General features: G+C 41.0%; 1 protein-coding gene across 1 annotated transcript in view; it reads right to left on the bottom strand.

Moving 5' to 3' along the window:
• The window catches only part of KAT2B (lysine acetyltransferase 2B), a 123,597-nt gene that overhangs the window by 42,687 nt on the left and 60,425 nt on the right, over nt 1–20,485 (bottom strand). Inside the window, exons 5-8 of the mRNA XM_073677962.1 lie at nt 9,822–10,003; nt 7,417–7,608; nt 4,318–4,424; nt 995–1,114 (exon numbers count right to left, since the gene is read on the bottom strand). Of these exons, the coding sequence (XP_073534063.1) occupies nt 995–1,114; nt 4,318–4,424; nt 7,417–7,608; nt 9,822–10,003 (601 nt within the window). The remainder of the gene's footprint in view (nt 1–994; nt 1,115–4,317; nt 4,425–7,416; nt 7,609–9,821; nt 10,004–20,485) is intronic.

Here is a 20,485-nt window from a genome sequence, read left to right as displayed (position 1 = left end):
CTCATCCAACCTATATTACAGGGAGGGACACTCCCATCATAAAAGAAAAAAATCTGAAACTTAGATCAGGCTGCAAATTGTGTATCAAGGGGTACAGAAAATGGATGAAGATTGCAGACTGAAACCTAATGCAATTTTATTTATTAACTGTAACCACTAACTGGGTGTCCATAGAATTCAAATGGATGATGTCACTATCACTAATGGACTTAATTAGTCTTCGAATTCCTTTATGAACAAGCTTTTTTTTCCTATAGAGTTGCCTTCAAAAGTATGAAAAAATATATAGAAAATGAAACACATTTTGTTAAGCATTTCATATTTTATTACTGACTTACAGGCCACAGTGCTTAGTGCCACAAATAAAAAAAATAACGAAAAAAAGGATATGTTGCAAATTTTCTGCGAGAATTCTATAATTAAACTGTGCAATAAATTGATAGTATAATGCTGCTTTTCCATGCACTAATAACACATTGAATGTACATCCTAAGGATATTACATTAAAGAAGCACTCCTATCAAAGTTTTTATTCTCTTAATATATTGCAGTCATCATATTATATAGCACTGTGTACTTACAATTGCTCATTTTGCCTTTCTACCCAGCTAATTCTTCTGGTCTATGACATCATGTGATTAAAAACTGACTAGCTGAATCCTTCTAAGCTCAAATATAGAAACAGGAGGTCTATTTTCCTGTATGAGTCATATGTCACTTCCAAAGTCCCTGACGAGGGAAGGAGCAGCTGGGTCAGGAGTTGAGGGGAATGATAAATCCAGGGACAAGTGACTTCCTGCTTCTACATAGAGCAGAGAAAAGAGAAGAATTATCTGGGTTGAAAGGCAAAATGAGCAATTGTAAGTACACAGTGCTATATAATATGATGACTGCAATATATTAAGATGATAAAAACTGATGGGAGTACTTCTTTAATCATTATTAGCATTACTAGCATACAACCCTTTTATTTCCCATAGCTTTAAACACCAACCTGCATTTGATTCAAGTGCTGGCTTATTGGATGGACTTAAACTTCCGCTGTTGGACTGGTCTAAGGACGAAGGGCTGGTCACATAAGTGACTGTCCTTGCGACTGGTGGATTTGTGATAACTGCAATTGTAAAAAATAAAAAAAAAGGTCAATATTTCAGAAGATTACATAACAGCACCCAATTATTTACACATTTTTATGTATTTCTATTTCGAGCTGCTGTGATAGTTTTCTGAAGACCTTAAATTCTGAATATTGTTTTTCTCCTACCATGTTTAACGGACACATAGATACATGGGTGTTGTAGGAAAACCGTAGGATGTAGATTTTTTTTTCCTTGTAAAATGCATTATATTTATAATAAGCTCATAATAAGCAGAATTTACATCACACAATACTGCATTTATCACCAGCAAAATGTTCCAAATTATTAACCTACAGTACATGCTAAGTTCCCACAATAAGTATTTGATGCGTTTTTGATGTTGTAGATTTTTTGCACCAATTACTAAATTAGGTTACTTACGTTTCTGAGCGCGTTTTTATCATGGTTTTTCTACTGCTGGTTTTGTCTCTTTTTGGTATGTAATGTTTTAAATAATACTGTTTTTTCATATACATCCTTTTACTCAGTTTTGATAAAACTTTATTGATAAAGTTATCTAGGGATTACGTGTATTTTTAGTGTGTTTCTGCTGCGGAAATGCACTATAAATGGTTATGCATTTTTTACCTGCGGATTTTCCTCATCTCATTCAAATCTATGAGGAAAATTATCAAATAAAATACAATTGATCGCAAGAGGAACTGACATGTTTTGGATTTCAAAACCGCACCACAAGTTGGTTTACGCTGCATAAAAAAGCACAGTGGGCATGAAATTTCAATAAATCCCATATACTTTGCTGTACTGTAATGTGCAGTGAACATAAAATACACAGAATCATAAACTCAACAAATACTCATTGTGAGAACTTAAAGGGGTATACCCATCTACAAGATCCTATCTCAATATGTAGTAGGTGTAATAATAATAATATTAGCTAATACCTCCAATTAGAAATGTAGCATAGTTTTTCTGATTCGCTTTGTCCCTTTCCTCATGTGCAGGACCTTAGGTATCCATGGTTACGTCCACTGTTATAGTGACAGTTAGTTAGCTAGTTGTTAGTGGTCATAACCATGGATACCTAAGGTCCTGCAATGACTGAACATGAGGAAAGACATAGCGAATCAGAAAAACTATACAACATTTCTAATTGGAGGTATTTGCTAATATTATTATTATTACTACACCAACTACATATTGGGATAGGATCTTGGACATAGGAATATTCCTTTAACTTTAAATCTTCTTAGTCTGAAGGTGGTAAATCTTTTTCTCAATTTTCCCTTTAATTCCAATGATCATTATATTTTTTTTCCATTTTTATATAAAAAGTTGTCGTTCTCCAAGTAGAATTTTTTCTGCACATTACATATACATTACCATTTAATTCATATTAAGGGTGCTGAAGGATACAACAGGTGCTCTACATAATGGAGGCTGAGTTTTTCAATATCTTCTTGAAATACTATTTGTATATCTTGTATCTTTTACTTGACTGTAACTTTTCCATACGGATCTATTGCTGAGCTATCCATATGAAAGAACATCAATATAGATCGGTGGGGTTCTGACACCCGGTACTCCGCTGATCAGCTGAAAACTACTCTAAGAGTGGCTGGAACTAAGTGATGTACGGGGTGAAATACAGCACCCTGTATGTTGTTTGTGGATGCTCTCAAGTCCTGCGCTTCACCTCCCATTCAACTGAATAGAAGGTAAGGTGCAGAGATCGGCAGCAGGCACTACGCAATGTACAGAGCTGCTGTGTTCCGCAATGTACATTGCACAGTTCTGGCCGGTGTAGGAGCGAATTTCAGCTGATCAGTTGTGCTGCTGGGTGTCGGACCCCCAATGATCTCCTAGTGATGACCTGTCCCATAGACAGATCATCAATTTTCCATTCCTGGAAAACCCCTTTGAAGTGTACCGGCACTTTCACGTGACTCTTCAGAATAAGCTGTAGTGTGAGTTTGCGTATATGAAAATAAAATTATTTCTGGCCACTACATGACTTGTATCCTTGATTTTTAGCAGTTTTCGACACTGCATTAGAAGCCTCAGCGTCTCCATAGACTTATAGGCAGCAAGTGTAATTTGATCTCTCACTGCAGACAGATTTGTAGAAAGATTTGAGCAGATTTTGAAAGTGACTTTTCAGTGCAGGGTGAAAAGAAGTGACTGATAAGTGGGGCAAAGGTATTTTTCTCTATGATACTGTACATTACAGAATTTCATTTTCATCATTTATAATGTTGATTCATGAAAAAAAAGTAAGAGTTTACTATTTCAAGTACATGTTATCACCAGTCACGCTCAGAGGCTGAACAGAGCCCAAATCTCAGAATCGGTGGCTTCCCAGAGGTCAGATCCCCACTGAATAAGAAGTAATCACCTATCCTAAGGATAAGTTTTAAAAATGAAAATAACCCTTTAAAGTGGCACTCCAAGGGAGATAAAAAATTATTCTGATGGCCATGCCTTTATAGACTATTAGGATAACATGAATAGTGTTGTTTGCTATCACATTATCTGTAATTCAGTGTGACACTAGAGTTGCTCCTTGGTGCTCCCCCTCCCTTCTGGCACGTCACGTCCCACAACAGAGGGTGTGGCTTGTTCCTGGCTGCTAGTAGCTGCCAGCTCCCTGATAATATCCTTATATTCAGTCCCAGATCACGGGAAATGGGGGGCATGGCTTGCTCCCTGCTAGTAGCTGCCAGCACCCTGACAATCTCCTTACATTCAGTCCAAGATCAGGGGGCATGGCGGGGCGATGGCCTGCTCCAGGCTGCCAGTAGCTACACTGATCTAGAACTGCAGGGAAGGAGATATTGTCAGGGTGCAGGCAGTAACTACCAGCCGGAAACAGGCCACACCCCCTGGTGTGTGATGTGACATCCTAGAAACGAGGGGGAGCATCAAGGAGCAGCTCAAGAGTCACACTGAATTACAGGTACTGTGAGGATGGCAAACACTATTCATGTTATCCTAATAGTTTATGAAGGCATGGCCATTACAATAATTTTTCATCTCCCCAGAGTACCCCTTTAAGTAAACTGTGATAATTCATTGAACCCACACTAAAACAAATGTAGCGTGATACGCTGGAAAGAGCCCTGTGACCCTATATACAGAATGATGCCGCCTATGCATGTATAGATAAAAAAAATCAAAATAAAGACGACACTGTGACTTTAGTTTGCTATGTACATACCTGCTTGAATTCCAAGCTCATTTGTTCGAGAAGATGTAGATAAAAAATCTTCATCCCATATAGGTGAATCATGGCTGTAAACCTCTTCTTCCAACATAGACAAAAATCTGTAAAAATATTTAAAATAACATTACATATTATGCAATGTAGGTACTGTAATTGTAAAAAAAATATAGAAACAACAGCAACTCAGTCTAGACACATTTAGCCACAAAAACTCAAAAAAGGGGTTGCTTATTGCTTCTGATGTCGCCAGCTTTCGGAAGCATCAGCGACTACGGAAGTAAGTGCGAAAAGCACTGAACATCCAGATTTCATAGATTCCATTTCTGTGGCCAAAAAGCAAAGCACAAGCCTTAGGATGAGTGATCATATCTATGATTGCCTAATCGAAATCCATAAAAAAATAAAACTTCAATATTATTATAACTGATTGAGCATAGATAATATATCAGTATCTGGTAAGAGTTATTTATCCAATAGTTATATTAAAGGTGCAGTCAGACAACCGGTAATCGTATTGCAGTGCTTGGACTGGCCGTCAGCCCTACTCACCCGAGTGTGACAGCTGCATAGAAATACATGCTTTCACACTCGGGTAAGAATAGCCGACGGCCAGTCCGAGCATTGCGATGCGATCGTTGTCCGTGTTATTCGGCCATCTGACTGCACCTTTAAAGTTACTACGATTGTTTAATGAATCAGTCAATCATGAAAAAGGTGTATAAAAAGTATTTTGAACACAACAATTTTACAACCCACCTACATCAGGTCGCATGGAAAAGTCAGAGAGGAGAAATCTCAATATTGTCAGTTTTAACGTGTAGAAACCCTGAATCCCAGACCATTGAGCAACTGTAACTGCACATGACATTTACATCCTTACAATGAGAATGTAAGTTTTTGAATTATTCACATTACTGTAGAGTGCACTGGGGGTGCGGTATAAAGCATACCGCCAGAACGCTTCACCATCTGAAAGTCTAACGTGTGAATGTAAATTTCGTAGATGCCTCCTGCCCAAGAGCGTGAAGACAACTGTAAAGTCAAGACTGTCTGGAGAGGTCTGACCTGGGCCCCATATCTGAACAAGAAATGTCATTGTAGAGGAGCCCTTTCCCGCTTTTGCATGACAATTTTCTCATGCGCAAAGTAAAGTTGCAACTAGACAACCCTGCACAAGTGCAGCTATAAGCTCACGGGAGCCCTATAAAAATGCTCATGGTTTTGGAAGGAGATGTTCAAAGATGATCAGCTGATGTATTTGGTGTCTATCCAGATCAGCTTAGTTATTTTAGAGATCCTATAGAGTTATAAAACACAGCTATAGCAGTAAGCAGTACTGTTAATAGGTTCCTCCCCATTAATTCAGTCCTATCTCATAAACACACTTCATTTACTTCACTGCTTCTTCGGATTTAGAGAACAATTATACACATTTTGTTTAATGAAGTGTATTTATGCACCTGAGACTATTGCCAACAATTTAGCAATTTAGCCGTCATAGGCATTAGTTAAAATGAAAATCTGCAATATGGTAATGAATTTCTGGGGCCAAGTTGTGGGTCTGTGAGCCCTGCATCCTGTAATATCAGCAACTTATAAAAAGAAATAATAGTCTTCTACAGCTATTCCTAAAAAACAGCATGGAACTATATACACAGACCCATATGATGATGCATGCTTCTTTATGAGGACGCTTCTTTCATGCTGCAATTACTTTTAGTAATAGACTGACAGATAAGAGTAATAGTGAACAAACCTTGCAGCACTGAAGCTGCATCTGTCTCACTTCCTCCGGATGTACATGATACGTCCAAAGGCGGGAGAGCGATGCCAGCGCTGATTGGCAGCACGGATTGCGTGACATAACAGCGTCACGCAATCTAAGGGACAGCCAATGCCAACAGCAGGAACGGTGCCGACACCGGAGGTGAGTATATGAGTTAATATTTTGCTGGGGGAAACATGAGAATTCAGATGGAGATGTCCGAGTAGTGGACAACCTTTTTAAAGGGAGTCTGTCACCCGCAAAAGGCTAATTAACACACTTAAATATTGAGGGGACTTAAGAATCACACCTGTAGTATAGGTGTTAGTGGTTTAGTTGGCAGAATATAAAACTAAAAATGTATTCTGTATGCAAATAAGGGGGCTTCGGAGCACAGACACCCCCTAAATTTGCATACGGAGCACTTTTTCATACCTTGATTGATAACACTCTAGCGAGGGCTGCCTGAGCTCAATCAGCGGCTATGCAACTCCGCACATACACCGCAGGAGCCCATCCGCGCTCAATGTCGTGTGTGCTCTCATCGCTGGTTGCTGTGTAGTACAGCACTTAACGGCAGCCGCAGACAGGAGCCAGTGGTGAGAGCGCACACATCGTGAGCTCCTGTCTGCAGACAGTTCTTGTTTCCCTTACAATTAAACCACTAACATTATACTACATGTATGAGCTTTATAATGGCTAGGACCCCTACATACCTATTCACCCACCACTGTGAAAGTGGCTATACACCTTAGATACCAGGGCTGTGGAGTCGGCGTCCATTTTGGTGGAGTCGGTATAAAATGGACCGACTCCAACTCCTAAAATATCTAATAAATTGGGTACAGTAGTTCAATGCAGTTTGTGGGGAATATTTTTTCATAAGAATTTGGGATAGTTATGAAATGTCCTATAAATGTCTGTCCTATTCCTGATCTAAGGGTCTAGACTTTTAGCTGAGATGAATCTGTGCTACAGTAAATTTATCACTTAAACATGAGCCGAGTATGAGGGAGTCGGAGTCGTGGAAATTGAGGAGTCTGAGTCAGAGGTTTGGCTTACCGACTCCACAGCCCTGTTAGATACAGAAATGATAGTTGGATCAAACCTATCTCTCTCAACTCAGGAACCCTCAGATAGGCCGAGCGCGCCTGTATTTTCTATGAGAGCTGCTGCTACATGACTCTTATCTCACCATCAAACAAGAGGATCAGGAGATTAAGTAAAATTCAACCTCTATTCACGGTAGATGGTCAGCCGATCCTGACGAGATCAGTGGGTTTAGTTTAGGCTGAAGAGGTCAAAAGCTTTTGATAAGTATGTCATACTTAGGAAAATGGGTTAAAATCAGCGTCCTCTTCTCCTGTGGCAGTTTATCTTTCTCCTGCCTGGCTTGCTCCAACAGTTGCCGTCTCATGACGGTGAACACGGACCGCAGCAACGTTCGTCCAAACACTTGAGTGGTTTCATATCGGTGCAAACTGTCGCAGAACTGGGGGACATTGCAGTAACAGAGCCACCTACAATATCAAGCACAGATTAGATCATGAAACTTGTAAATAATCCGTAGTATTATATACAGTACATATTTGGGATAAATGCAAAGTATAGAATATATAATATTCAATTGTAAAGGCAGAGTGAAGTGAGGAGGAGGTGGAGGAGGAGGAGGAGGAGAGCCCAAAATAAAATCCTAATACAATATACGCTGAGCTGCTTTTTAATCAGAGAAGTCTAGTAACTGTTTTTCTCTGCTAATTCCTCTGGTCCTCATCAAAAGCCAGATTAGAGTCATTTCATTTCACTTACACCAGTATATTCATTAAAAATGTCCGACTTAAAGCAGATTGGTTACATTATGTCTCCTGCCTCTATCCCCCCAGCTCATAGATATTGGCAGTCTGCTGTGTGTGGAGATATATCGAGCTGTCAGTCACTGCTCATAACTACATGTACAATGTGTTCTTCATCACTCCTGTTAACCAAACGGCACAACATTTTCTATCATTTTGGCTAGTAAGAGCTTTAACGGTCCTTTAATATCCCTCTCCTTGATTCACAAAGTCATTTCCTTCACAATCTCGTGAGATCGTTCAAGGATACCCTATAGAGCATACATGTCAAACTCTGTCCCGCGGGCCAAGTCTGGCCCATTCCGTAAGTGTATTTGGCCCGCAACGCCATTGCACTATCAACTGCATCGCCATCCTGGATACCAATACAGTTGAAAGCAATGATGAAAGAGGGAGCTGTCAGCTGACGCTCCCCCCGCCATCATTCTCCCTTCTGAGTCTGACGTCTCAGCGCAGAGGGTGCGATGACATCACTACAATGCACCCGCTGTGCCGAGCAGTGCAGAGCTGCAGAAGACATGCTGAGGAGACCAGGGCAGCAGGGACAGGGGAGAGGCGAGTATTTTTTTTTTTTATGTGGTGCCCATTATACTGTATGGAGGACTATGTGGGGCCCATTATACTGTATGGAAAGCAATGCAGCGCCCATTATACTGTACACTGTACCTCTTAATCATTGAATTCGGGTAGTTAATTCAGTCCCCAGGTGTATAAAATCCTGCCCCTCACCATGCAGTCTGCCTTAACTTGCCTTTTATGAGAAAATGGCTTGTTCTGCGTATATAGCTCACTGAACAACTCCAAATTAATGACTATGGATTTAGCATGGGATGTCATGAAAGCTGCTGTACATGCAATATGTAGGTGTCCCAATACTTTTGTCTATACAATGAACATTGAAAAGTAGAATCGGTGTGCAGTATTTAGTTAACTAGCAAACTAGTGTTACACCATGATACCAACAAGCTATTCCTTGGTTGGAAGACCAAGATTCCCACCTTGTTACTACAGATGCCCTCCAATGGATCTCCATTCCCCATCGCTGACGTATCTCTAACTTCATACATCAGCACTCCATGACCAGCAGGAATGAGGTAAAACATTATTTAGTTTTCACACCCGTCCCTACTTCACGTACAACAATTTCCCTCTTTCATCTGTTTTCTGACTCATCAGACTTGGAGTCTGCAGATCTAGCAGTTCTCTGAACGCTGAGCTCTGTGTAATCCCGCCCACACCACTGATTGGCAGCTTTCTGTGTACACTCTGCATAGGCAGAAAGAATCCAACCAGTGCAAGGGGCGTAGTTGGACAATATGGCAGCTAGTTTAGTAGCTAGTGAAAATCTCTTGCTGATAAAACACTGGTTTTATAAAAACTACACTAAGCAGCCCAGTAAGTGACACATCACTGGAATAAGGATCTCTGCCCCTACATCATGTTGCTCTTAGAATAGGTTGCAAAAACCTGGTGACAGATTCCCTTTAATACTGAAACTGATTTACAGTAACTTGTCTCCGCAGTACAGGTGAGCATAGTCAGTTGACCACGACAACCCAGAAAGGTCGTAAGTACTGGTTTAGACCACATATGTATGTTGAGTGGAAAAGTTCAGGATAATTGTAATTCATGTTTTTTTTTCTCTTTAATGATTATAAACAATAAATATTTACATTTAAAACATTAAGAAACAAATACTAATTAATAGTATAATTTGCTCTGAACACCCCCAAGGAACAATCAGAACAGCAATCCACATCCAAATGAAGAAACTGTGACCTGCAGATTCAGAAGACACCGCACGGTTTCTGTACATGCATTTCAATAAATCTACTCAGTGAAAATGAACCATATTTATAATTACCTGATAAAATATATACCTTGTATAATTGACTTTGTAGGCAGCAATGTCCTCGGCCGGGGATCCCTGCCTTCGTTGTGAAGGAGTTTCTAGGTGCCAGTAGTTGATGCGATTTACAAACATTTTAGCCAACTCTATAATAGTTTGCCGTTCTTTTGCTGGTAAATGACTAAATTTATATTGTACAAAATTGTTTACACCCTTTAAAGATAAGAAAATGAAAAAAATAAAAGAAAATAAATTTGAAGTACAGTGATAGTAAACCATACACCAGCATTCCAATACATACTATCCATAAACCATACATTAGGTATTTATCAATAGCAACTGAAAGCCAGGAAGCACAAAATGACTGTTCAGACCTAGAAGAAAGGCTCAGTGCACCCTGGGAGTGGCCAAACAGCTCAGTGCACCTTGCCACCTACTTTTCTTCCATCTAGCTCAACCCTCCTCCTGTAAAGTCACAATTGTCAATAAAGGAAGAGGGGGTAAAGATAGATGAAAAATAAGTAGGTGTGAAGGTGCACTGAGCAGTTTGGCCACACCAGGGGTGCACCATGCATATGTGCTTGGTTTGAACAGTCATTTTGTGCTGATAGGCTCTCTTTAAAACACTGTTTTCTTATTCGGTTTCAAATCCTGCTTGATTTACAACATGAAATATAATGTAGTATAAGAATCCCAACATTGATTTTTCTGATACAGATCACCAAATGCGCTGCTTCTGAAACATAAAGGGGGTGATAAAAAGAGAGATAAAGGGGTTGCTCCCTTTCAACAAACTTTTGCCCATACACTGAGTTATGTGTAAAAAAATAAAATAAACAGAGCTCTAGTTACCCTTTTGGGGCCCAGCACAGCCTCTCCGTCGCTGCCCTGGTCTCCGTTTATCAACTGCATCAGTGACATCACATCGAAAGTACTGTAGCCAATCACTGAGCGTAGTGTGTGTTTACACTGCTGTCAACGTGACGTCACTGCAGTCGATCAACAGACACCAGAACACTGAGCAGAGACATAATGCTGGACTAGAACACTGAGCGGAGACATAATGCTGGACCAGAACACTGAGCGGAGACATAATGGTGGACCAGAACACTGAGCGGAGACATAACGCTGGACCAGAACGCTGAGCGGACACTTAATGCTGGACCAGAACACCGAGCGGAGCCATAATGCTGGACCAGAACACTGAGCGGAGACTTAATGCTGGACCAGAACACTGAGCGGAGACATAATGCTGGACCAGAACACTGAGTGGAGACTTAATGCTGGACCAGAACACTGAGCGGAGCCATAATGCTGGACCAGAACACTGAGCGGAGACTTAGGTAAGTAAAGCTCAATTGTTTTTTTTTACATATCACAAAAAGTCACTGAAGCCTCTCAATAAAAAACATTAAGAGAGGTTTTAATCAGAAAACAAATTTAAAGTGGTTATCTAGTCTCTTAACCCCTTTACAACCTATAATGTACTAATACGCGTCAGTGCCCTGGGCTTTAAGAGCCTTGGACATATTAGTACGTCATGGCGATCGCGCGCGCACACAGGCTGTGCGGGCGCGATCGCCGCCGGGTGTCAGCTGATTGTCACAGCTGACACCCGGTACTATGTGCTGGGAGCGGTCCCGTACCGCTCCTGGCACATTAACTCCCACAATGCAGCGATCAAAGTCGATCGCAGCATTGCGGTGGCTAAGGGGAGGTGATCGTATACTCACCTCCTCTTCCGGCCTCCAGCGCTGTCTGCCGCGGCTTCCAGGATGTTGCCATGACGACCCGATGACGTCATGACAACATCTGGGTCACCAGACAGCAGGAAGATTTTTTTGGACATGCGCAGTGCATTTCCAAACTATCTTATCCCTGTCCAGCGCTGACAGCCTGCATGGCACAGGGATGGTGCTGCATTCCTGTGCCATGCAGGCGATCAGAGAAAAAAAAAGTGAAAGTCCCATAGTGGGACAAAGTAAAAAAGTAAAAAAACTGGTCAGAAAGTGAAAAAAAAATAATAAATTGTAAAAATATAAAAAAAAAATAAAAAAAATAATCCACCAAAAATAAAAATATAATGTACCCATCAAAAAATATTATGAAAAAAAAACAATAAAAGTACATATATTTGGTATTGCCGCGTCCGGAACAACCTGACCTATAAAACTGTCCCACTAGTTAACCCCTTCAGTGAACACGGTAAAAAAAAAAAAGAAGCAAAAAACAATGCTTTATCACCATACCGCCAAACAAAAAATGGAATAACACGCAATCTAAAAGACGAATATAAATAGAAATGGTACCGCTGAAAACGTCATCTCGTCCCGCAAAAAACAAGCTGCCATACAGCTCCATCAGCCGAAAAATAAAAAATTTATAGCTCTCAGAATAAAGCGATGCTAAAAAATATTTTTTTATATAAAATTGCTTTTATTATGTAAAAGTGCAAAACATAGAAAAACAATATAAATGTGGTACCGCTGTAAAAGTACTGACCCAAAGAATAAAGCTGCCTTATCAATTTTACCACACGCGGAACAGAATAAAAGAAAAAAAAAAAATTCCTGAATTGTTGGTTTTTGTTTATTCTGCCTCCCAAAAATCGGAATAAAAAGCGATCAAAAAATGTCACGTGCCTGAAAATGGCACCAATAAAAATGTCAACTCATCCCGCAAAAAACAAGCCATCAAATGACTCTGTCTGCCAAAATCTGGAAAAATTATAGCTCTCAAAATATGGCGATGCAAAAACTAGATTTTACAAAAAGTGCGTCTTTTAGTGTGTGACAGCTGTCAATTATGAAAACCCGATATGATTCTGGTATCGCTGTAATCGCACCGACCCGAAGAATAAAGTCATCAAATCACTTATACCACACGAGGAACGGCGTAAAAAATAAACTCTCAGGTTAGGGTTGTGCTAGGGTTAGGGTTGGGCTAGGGTTAGGTTTGGGGTTAGGGTTGTGCTAGGGTTAGGGTTGTGCTAGGGTTAGGGTTGGGCTAGGGTTAGGGCTGGGGTTAGGGTTGGGATTTTTTTCAAAACTAAGAAAAAAAGATGACGATATGGCGACTAGTGTTGAGCGCAAGTGCTCGCTACTTGAGTTTGCATCGGGTGCTCTGGTATGCATTGAGTATCGTGGGTATTTGAGTGACATGCTCGAGTCTCCGCCCCATATGCTTCGCGGCCAAAAAAACTTTGCGGGGATTGCCTGCCATGCACGAGCGATCCCCGCATGTTTTTTTTGGGTGTCTAATAACCGTGAAACATGTGGGGCAGGGACTCGAGCATGTCACTCAAGCACCCTTGATGCATGGTGCATACCTGAGTACCCGATGCAAACTCAAGTAGCGGGCACTTGCGCTCAAGACTAATGACAACTTATTCAATATGATGACCTAATGTTATCAAATTCTGTGTCGTACCTCTGGGTTCAAAATGTTCACTATACCCCTTGATAAAATCCTTGAGGGGTCTAGTTTCCAAAATGGGGTCACTTGTGGGGGGTTTGCACTATTTAGGCACATCAGGGGCTCTCCAAACGCGACATGGTGTCCGCTAACAAATTGAATGGAAAATCGGCTCAAATTGTTAGCGGACACCATGTTGCGTTTGGAGCCCCTAGGTGCTTCACAAATTGATTAGTAAAAATGAAAAAGTTTTTTTTTTTCCACTTTTTCATTTTTACGAATCAATTTGTGAAGCACCTGGGGGTTCCAAGTGCTCACTATGCATCTAGATAGGTGCCTTGGGGGGTCTAGTTTCCAAAATGGGGCCACTTGTGGGGGAGCTCCAATGTTTAGGTACACAGGGGCTCTCCAAACGCAACATGGTGTCCGCTAATAATTTGAGCCGATTTTCCATTCAATTTGTTAGCGGACACCATGTTGCGTTTGGAGAGCCTCTGTGTACCTAAACATTGGAGCTCCCCCACAAATGACCCCATTTTGGTAACTAGACCCCCCAAGGCACCTATCTAGATGCATAGTGAGCACTTGGAACCCCCAGGTGCTTCACAAATTGATTCGTAAAAATGAAAAAGTGGAAAAAAAAATACTTTTTCATTTTTACGGATTAATTTGTGAAGCACCTGGGGGTTCAAAATGCTCACCACCCATCTAGATAAGTTCCCAGGGGGGTCTAGTTTCCAAAATGGGGTCACTTGTGGGGGTTTCCACTGTTTAGGCACATCAGGGGCTCTCCAAATGCAACATGGCGTCCGCTAATTATTCAAGCAAATTTTACAAACAAAAAGTCAAATGCGCTCCTTTCCTTCCGAGCCCTGCCGTGCGCCCAAACAGTGTTTTTTCCCCACATATGGGGTATCTGCGTGCCCAGGGGAAATTGCACAACAAATTTTGGGGTCCATTTTTTCCTGTTACCCCTGCGAAAATAAAAAAAATTGGGTCTAAAGTAACATTTTTGTGAAAAAAGTTAAATGTTCATTTTTTTCTTCCACATTCAAAAAATTCCTGTGAAGCACCTGAAGGGTTAATAAAGTTCTTGAATGTGGTTTTGAGCACCTTGAGGGGTGCACTTTTGGGTATTTTCTGTCATAAAGACCCCTCAAAGTCACTTCAAATGTGATGTGGTCACTAAAAAAATGTTTTGTAAATTTTGTTGGAAAAATGAGAAATCGCTGGTCAACTTTTAACCCTTATAGCTCCCTAACAAAAAAAAATTTTGGTTCCAAAATTGTGCTGATGTAAAGTAAACATGTGGGAAATGTTATTTATTAACTATTTTGTGTGACATATCTCTCTGATTTAAGGGCATAAAAATTCAAATTTTGAAAATTGCAAAATTTTCGCCAAATTTCCGTTTTTTTCACAAATAAAAGCAAGTGATATCGAAGAAATTTTACCACAATCATGAAGTACAATATGTCACGAAAAAACAATCTCAGAATCAGGGGGATCCGTTGAAGCGTTCCAGAGTAATTACCTCATAAAGTGACAGTGGTCAGAATTGTAAAAATTGGCCTGGTCATTAACGTGCAAACCACCTTGGGTTGTAAAGGGGTTAATAGCATTTCTAAATCAGATTAATAAACCTAAATAACAAATTACTAATGAATTTTCCACTGATCAGGGACGCTACTCTGAAATGGGGTCATGTTAGGACTACTTCGTAGCACAGCTCGTTCACCTGCGGCATTTCGTATTTTGGTCACAATTCACACCCTCCATTGAATCCACAGCCCGGCGGCAGTACACCACCTGAATAAGTCAACAGATCATGTGTTGATCCATTTCACGGAGCTGCAAACCTCTTTACTGCGGGGGCAGTAAATTCATTACATCTGAACCAGTTGCGTGGGATTTTCAAATAGGAGGGCAGTATCAGGGAACCATGAGAGATGAAGCTACCCACGCTTGCGTTTTAGCCGAGAGGCCTCCACAATTTTTGAAGCTGCTCCTGCAAAAATTGGGGCTAAAAAGACTATGAAACTTGAAAAAGTTGAACCAAAAGTAAAAGAAAAGACATAGGGAGTAAGTGTGCCAACAGTACAGTCTAGATTTTTTGCACAACCGCTTTAAAGTACTGGGCAGCCAAGGCTGTGGAGTCGGGAGAGTCGGAATCGGAGTTGGTGTCCATTTTGGTGGAGTCGGAGTCGGTATAAAATGGACCGATTCCAACTCCTAAAATATATAATAAATTGGGTACAGTAGTTCAATGCAGTTTGTGGGGAATATATTTTTCAGAAGAATTTGGGAAAGTTATGAAATGTCCTATAAATGTCTGTCCTACTCCTGATCTAAGGGTCTAGACTTTTAGCTGAGATGAATCTGTGCTGCAGTAAATTTATCACTTAAACATGAGCCATGTATGAGGGAGTCATAGTCGTGGAGTCAGTGTCATGGAAATTGAGGAGTCGGAGTCGGAGGTTTGCCTCGCAGACCCCACAGCCCTGTGGGCACTAGTGGATTTATACACAATCTAAACGTTCTGAGCGATCAGCAAATATTTGAGGAAATTATTTCATTCCATGCCATTTCTCGTGCTGCATCTGCTGTAGTACATCCTTTGTGCAAGTACTGACTACAGCAAATTCATATTACGGGGATTTAAATGGCTGATTTGTTTTCTACCCTGACGAGCTGAGAAGGCTGTATGCCGTGACCATGAAGCAGCAATGATTTTACAATGACAGACTCTTGATTCAGCGTTTCAGGTCTGAAATTGTGCAGTCACAAGAAATGAAATGTTAAATGAACTAAGCCAGCCATGCATCGCAACACTACTGGACTGGGGAAATAAACCGGAGAGGGTGTACTTCAATGTAGTGGAGGAATTTCACACTGAAAAATTGCCATCGCCATGTGCTTAAAAATATTTAAATGCCGAAAAATATCTCATTCCGCACATTTTTCATAGTAAGTATACTGTATATAGATTACAGATATACATATAATGCAATAATGCTTCTAATGTCGTGCATTGTACCGATCAATCATATTAGAAACGGCAGCGATATGTATGTTTTATTTTCTATTATGAGAAAATACACAAAGAAAATAAAAAAAATACCCATTGCCAATGTTTTTATGGTGAACTTATTTTTAATCTTTTTTTTTTTAGATGCTTCATGTAAATTTATTGATTGTTCTCAGTAGGAGAAAAAAAATAACAATCTTGTAGTTATGATACCTTTTAATGGCTAACAAAAATAAAATAAGTGATGTTGCAAAGCAAGCTTTCGAGACTGCTTTAGGTCTCTTCATCAAGCAAGGCATAACAAAGTATCTGAAGAAACACAAATATATATGTACAAAAAGAGCAGACATAACATAATAAATGGACATTTAAATAACAAACAAACTGAGCTCAAAGAGTGTATTAGCTCAGATAAGTGGTGTGAACGTTTTATTGCCCCAAAAATCATGTAAGATCATGGACCCTCACTGATCATGTATGGAGCAGATTATCATTATTTATTATTATAGTACCATTTATTCCATGGCACTTTACATGTGAAAAAGAGTATATATAGCAAACAAGTACAATAATCATGAACAAAAGCGAGTCACCGACTGGTACAGGAGGAGAGTGGACCCTGCCCGTGAGGGATGGGAAAGGATAAAGTAGGTGAGGGTAGGGTTGGTCATGCAGTGGTATGGTGAAGGGATGGTTACTGCAGGTTGTAGGCTTGTCGGAAAGGGTAGGTCTTCAGGTTCCTTTTGAAGGTTTCCATGGTAGGCGAGAGTCTGATGTGTTGGGGTAGAGAGTTCCAGAGTAGGGGGATGCACGGTAGAAATCTTGTAAGCGATTGTGGGAAGAGGAGATAAGAGGGGAGTAGAGAAGGAGATCTTGTGAGGATCGGAGGTTGCGTGCAGGTATGTATGGAGAGACTAGGTCAGAGATATAAGGAGGAGACAGGTTGTGGATGGCTTTGTATGCCAAGGTTAAGTTAGATTCCTCAGATTTTGTAGTAAATGTTTGGCCACAGGTAGGTGGGTTTTTTGTCTGTAATCCTGTCCTACTGAGGTTCTCTATGTTGAGCAAACAGGACAGAAACTAAGGGCAGGGAAGAGATCTCATCCCACATGATTACAGAGAAAAAAAATTATCAGCCTGTGCTTAAACATTTCTGTGGTCCAAGACACAACATAAACAGTATGCAAGTTGTCATATTAATAAACAATTTCAAATCATAAAAAACATTGAAGGGTCTGAGAACAGAAAGTTATGACAGTCTTAGATTTAGTCCTGTGTGGAGCGTATCAATCACAAGGGTTTACGACTTAATACAAATTCTGAAGAATCTGCTCCGGAGACAGTGAGAGCATCAGGTCTGGGACAATAAAACTTTCACACCACTTATCTAAGCTAATGAAGGATTCATTCTCTGAACTCAGTCTGTTTGTTTCTTAAAAGTCCATTTATTATGTCATGTCTCTGGTCTTTTTGTGCATATATAGTTTTGTTTCTTTAGATACTTTGTTATATCATGCCTGATGAAGAGACCTAAGTAGTCTCGAAAATTTGCTTTAAAACATCACTTATTTTATTTTTGTTAGCCATTAAAAGGTATCTTAACTACAACATTATTATTTTGTTTCTCCCACTGAGAACCATCTATCTTTTTTGCAACTGGCTAGTAACACGGTACCAAAACCTTTTTTTTTCTTTTATGTAAATTTAAGTCACAGATGTCCAAAGGACACTGATCTTTTTTTTTAAAATCAAGAAACATTTATGTAAACATTCATCAAGAGTAACAACAAGCATTTAGAAAAAATATGATCATTATACATCTCGTATATACATAATTTGCATAAGCATTTACATTTTCCCAAAAAGCACAAGTTTAACCCCTACACCTGCCTCCCACCACCCCTCCCACAGTCCCAACAAACTTTCCCTCCCTTTCTGGTGCACATTAAAAAATGTAACCAATTAATATTACAGTATTAGTAAATTGAAAATTACATCCCAACTCCTCAGATACCACCACAGGGCATCTAATCCAGTTATCCCGTTGTTTACCAAATTTAGCCGTTGCTCCCCTTTTAATATATACCTTTTTTTCCATGAGTTTTGTGTGATGCAAACACTGGGTTATTTTGTCTATCAACGGAGGATTATTTGGCAACCGATGCTTAGCTATAAAAGCACCCCACTGCTTCGTATCCATTAGTCGGGGCTTCGGACTTTCTCAACCCTTATTCACACATATGTCATTAGACACATGGTAAGGTTTCAATGCTAGAGATTAGGACCGTCCTGAATAGGGTCACCATGACGCGGTGGGATGGCTTTTACGTTTTTTTTACCAAAAAATATGTTAACCAAATACCCTATATTATTTTCATGCACTATTGCTATTTATTTATTTACTGCAGGGTATTTGCTCTTTTTTTTTTTCTCTTGCGTATTGTCTGTTTAGTGGCCAGTGTGAACATGCACTTACCGTATTTTTTGGATGCACTTTTTTCCTACAAAATTTTGGAGAAAAGTGGGGGGTGCGTCTTATAGTCCGGATGTGGGGATATATATATATACATTTATATATATAAAAATATACTGTGGGGGGAGCGGTGGCGGCGGAGTAGCGGGGCACAAGAGGCAGTCTACACTGTCCCCGCTACTAAAGAAAAGCGATTAAAGAGCACTGAATATTCACTCACCTTAATAGTCGGCACACAGTGTAGCCACAGCGTGGCTCCTGCTGTGGCAGGGCGATCGCGTGTGCCCGCTATTAAAGGGCATGAATATTCACCCCTCTCCACGCCCATGGGAGTGACGTCATGCGCGGCTCACATGGTGAGATCAGTCCTGGTTGCAGAGGAGGACGCAGTGCTGGCGCTCAGAGAAGAAAGTTGAGTAGAAGTGTTTATTTTTTTTTATGTGCAGCGTGATGGGGATTAGAGGTGCCAAGCATACCAGGAAAAGGATGAGGGGTGCCATGCATACCAGGATAAGGATGTGGGATGCCATGCATACCAGGATAAGGATGTGGGATGCCATGCATACCAGGATAAGGATGTGGGATGCCATGCATACCAGGATAAGGATGAGGGGTGTCATGCATACCAGGATAAGGATGAGAGGTGCCATGCATACCAGGATAAGGATGAGGGGTGCCATGCACACCAGGATAAGGATGAGGGGTGCCATGCATGCCAGGATAAGGATGAGGGGTGCCATGTATACCAGGATGGGGATGAGAGGTGCCATGCATACCAGGATGGGGGATTGAGGTGCCATGCATGCCAGGATTGGGATGAGGGGTGCCATGCATACCAGGATGGAGATCAGGGGTATCATGTATACCAGGATGGAGGGGTGCCACAAATACCAGGATGGGGATGAGGGGTGCCATGCATACCAGGATAAGGATGTGGGATGCCATGCATACCAGGATAAGGATGTGGGATGCCATGCATACCAGGATAAGGATGAGGGGTGCCATGCATACCAGGATAAGGATGAGAGGTGAACTGCATACCAGGATAAGGTTGTGGGATGCCATGCATACCAGGATAAGGATGAGGGGTGCCATGCATACCAGGATGGAGATCAGGGGTGCCATGCATAGCAGGATGGAGGGGAGCCTTGCATACTAGGATGGAGATCAGGGGTGCCATGCATACCAGGATGGAGGGGCACCATGCATACCAGGATGAGGGGTGGCATGCATACCAGGAAGAGGGGTGCCATGCATACGCGGATGGAGGGGTGCCATGCATACCAGGATGGAGGGGTGCCATGCATACCAGGATGGAGATCAGGGGTGCCATGCATACCAGGATGGGGATCAGGGGTGCCATGCATACCAGGATGGGGATGAGAGGTGCCATGCATACCAGGATGGGGGATTGAGGTGCCATGCATGCCAGGATTGGGATGAGGGGTGCCATGCATACCAGGATGGGAGCCACGTATAAAAGTAAGGGGGGGGGCATATATACCAGGATGGGGGATATTAACAGAATTGTGGGACATTACCCCAATACCAGTGTCAGCAACAGACCCCTTGCAGTGCATCGTGACCACATTTTTTGATTAATTTTTTTTTCTATTTTTCTAGGTGCGTCTTATGGTCTTATAGTCCGAAAAATATGGTACATGCTGCATGCACACCAACTTACATTCCAGTTCATTGCTTTTGCTTTCTTAGACTTCCTGACTTGGTAGAATATTTTGTTTATAGCCAGTTGAGTTGGAGCCCAACCTACCTCATCCCC

Source organism: Phyllobates terribilis, unplaced genomic scaffold (assembly GCF_046119375.1).
Source record: "Phyllobates terribilis strain yellow unplaced genomic scaffold, ASM4611937v1 Scaffold_4__5_contigs__length_816908805, whole genome shotgun sequence".
NCBI classification, from domain to species: Eukaryota; Metazoa; Chordata; class Amphibia; order Anura; family Dendrobatidae; genus Phyllobates; species Phyllobates terribilis.
Note: the sequence above shows the minus strand (reverse complement) of the source record. Positions and strands in the feature narration are given on the sequence as shown.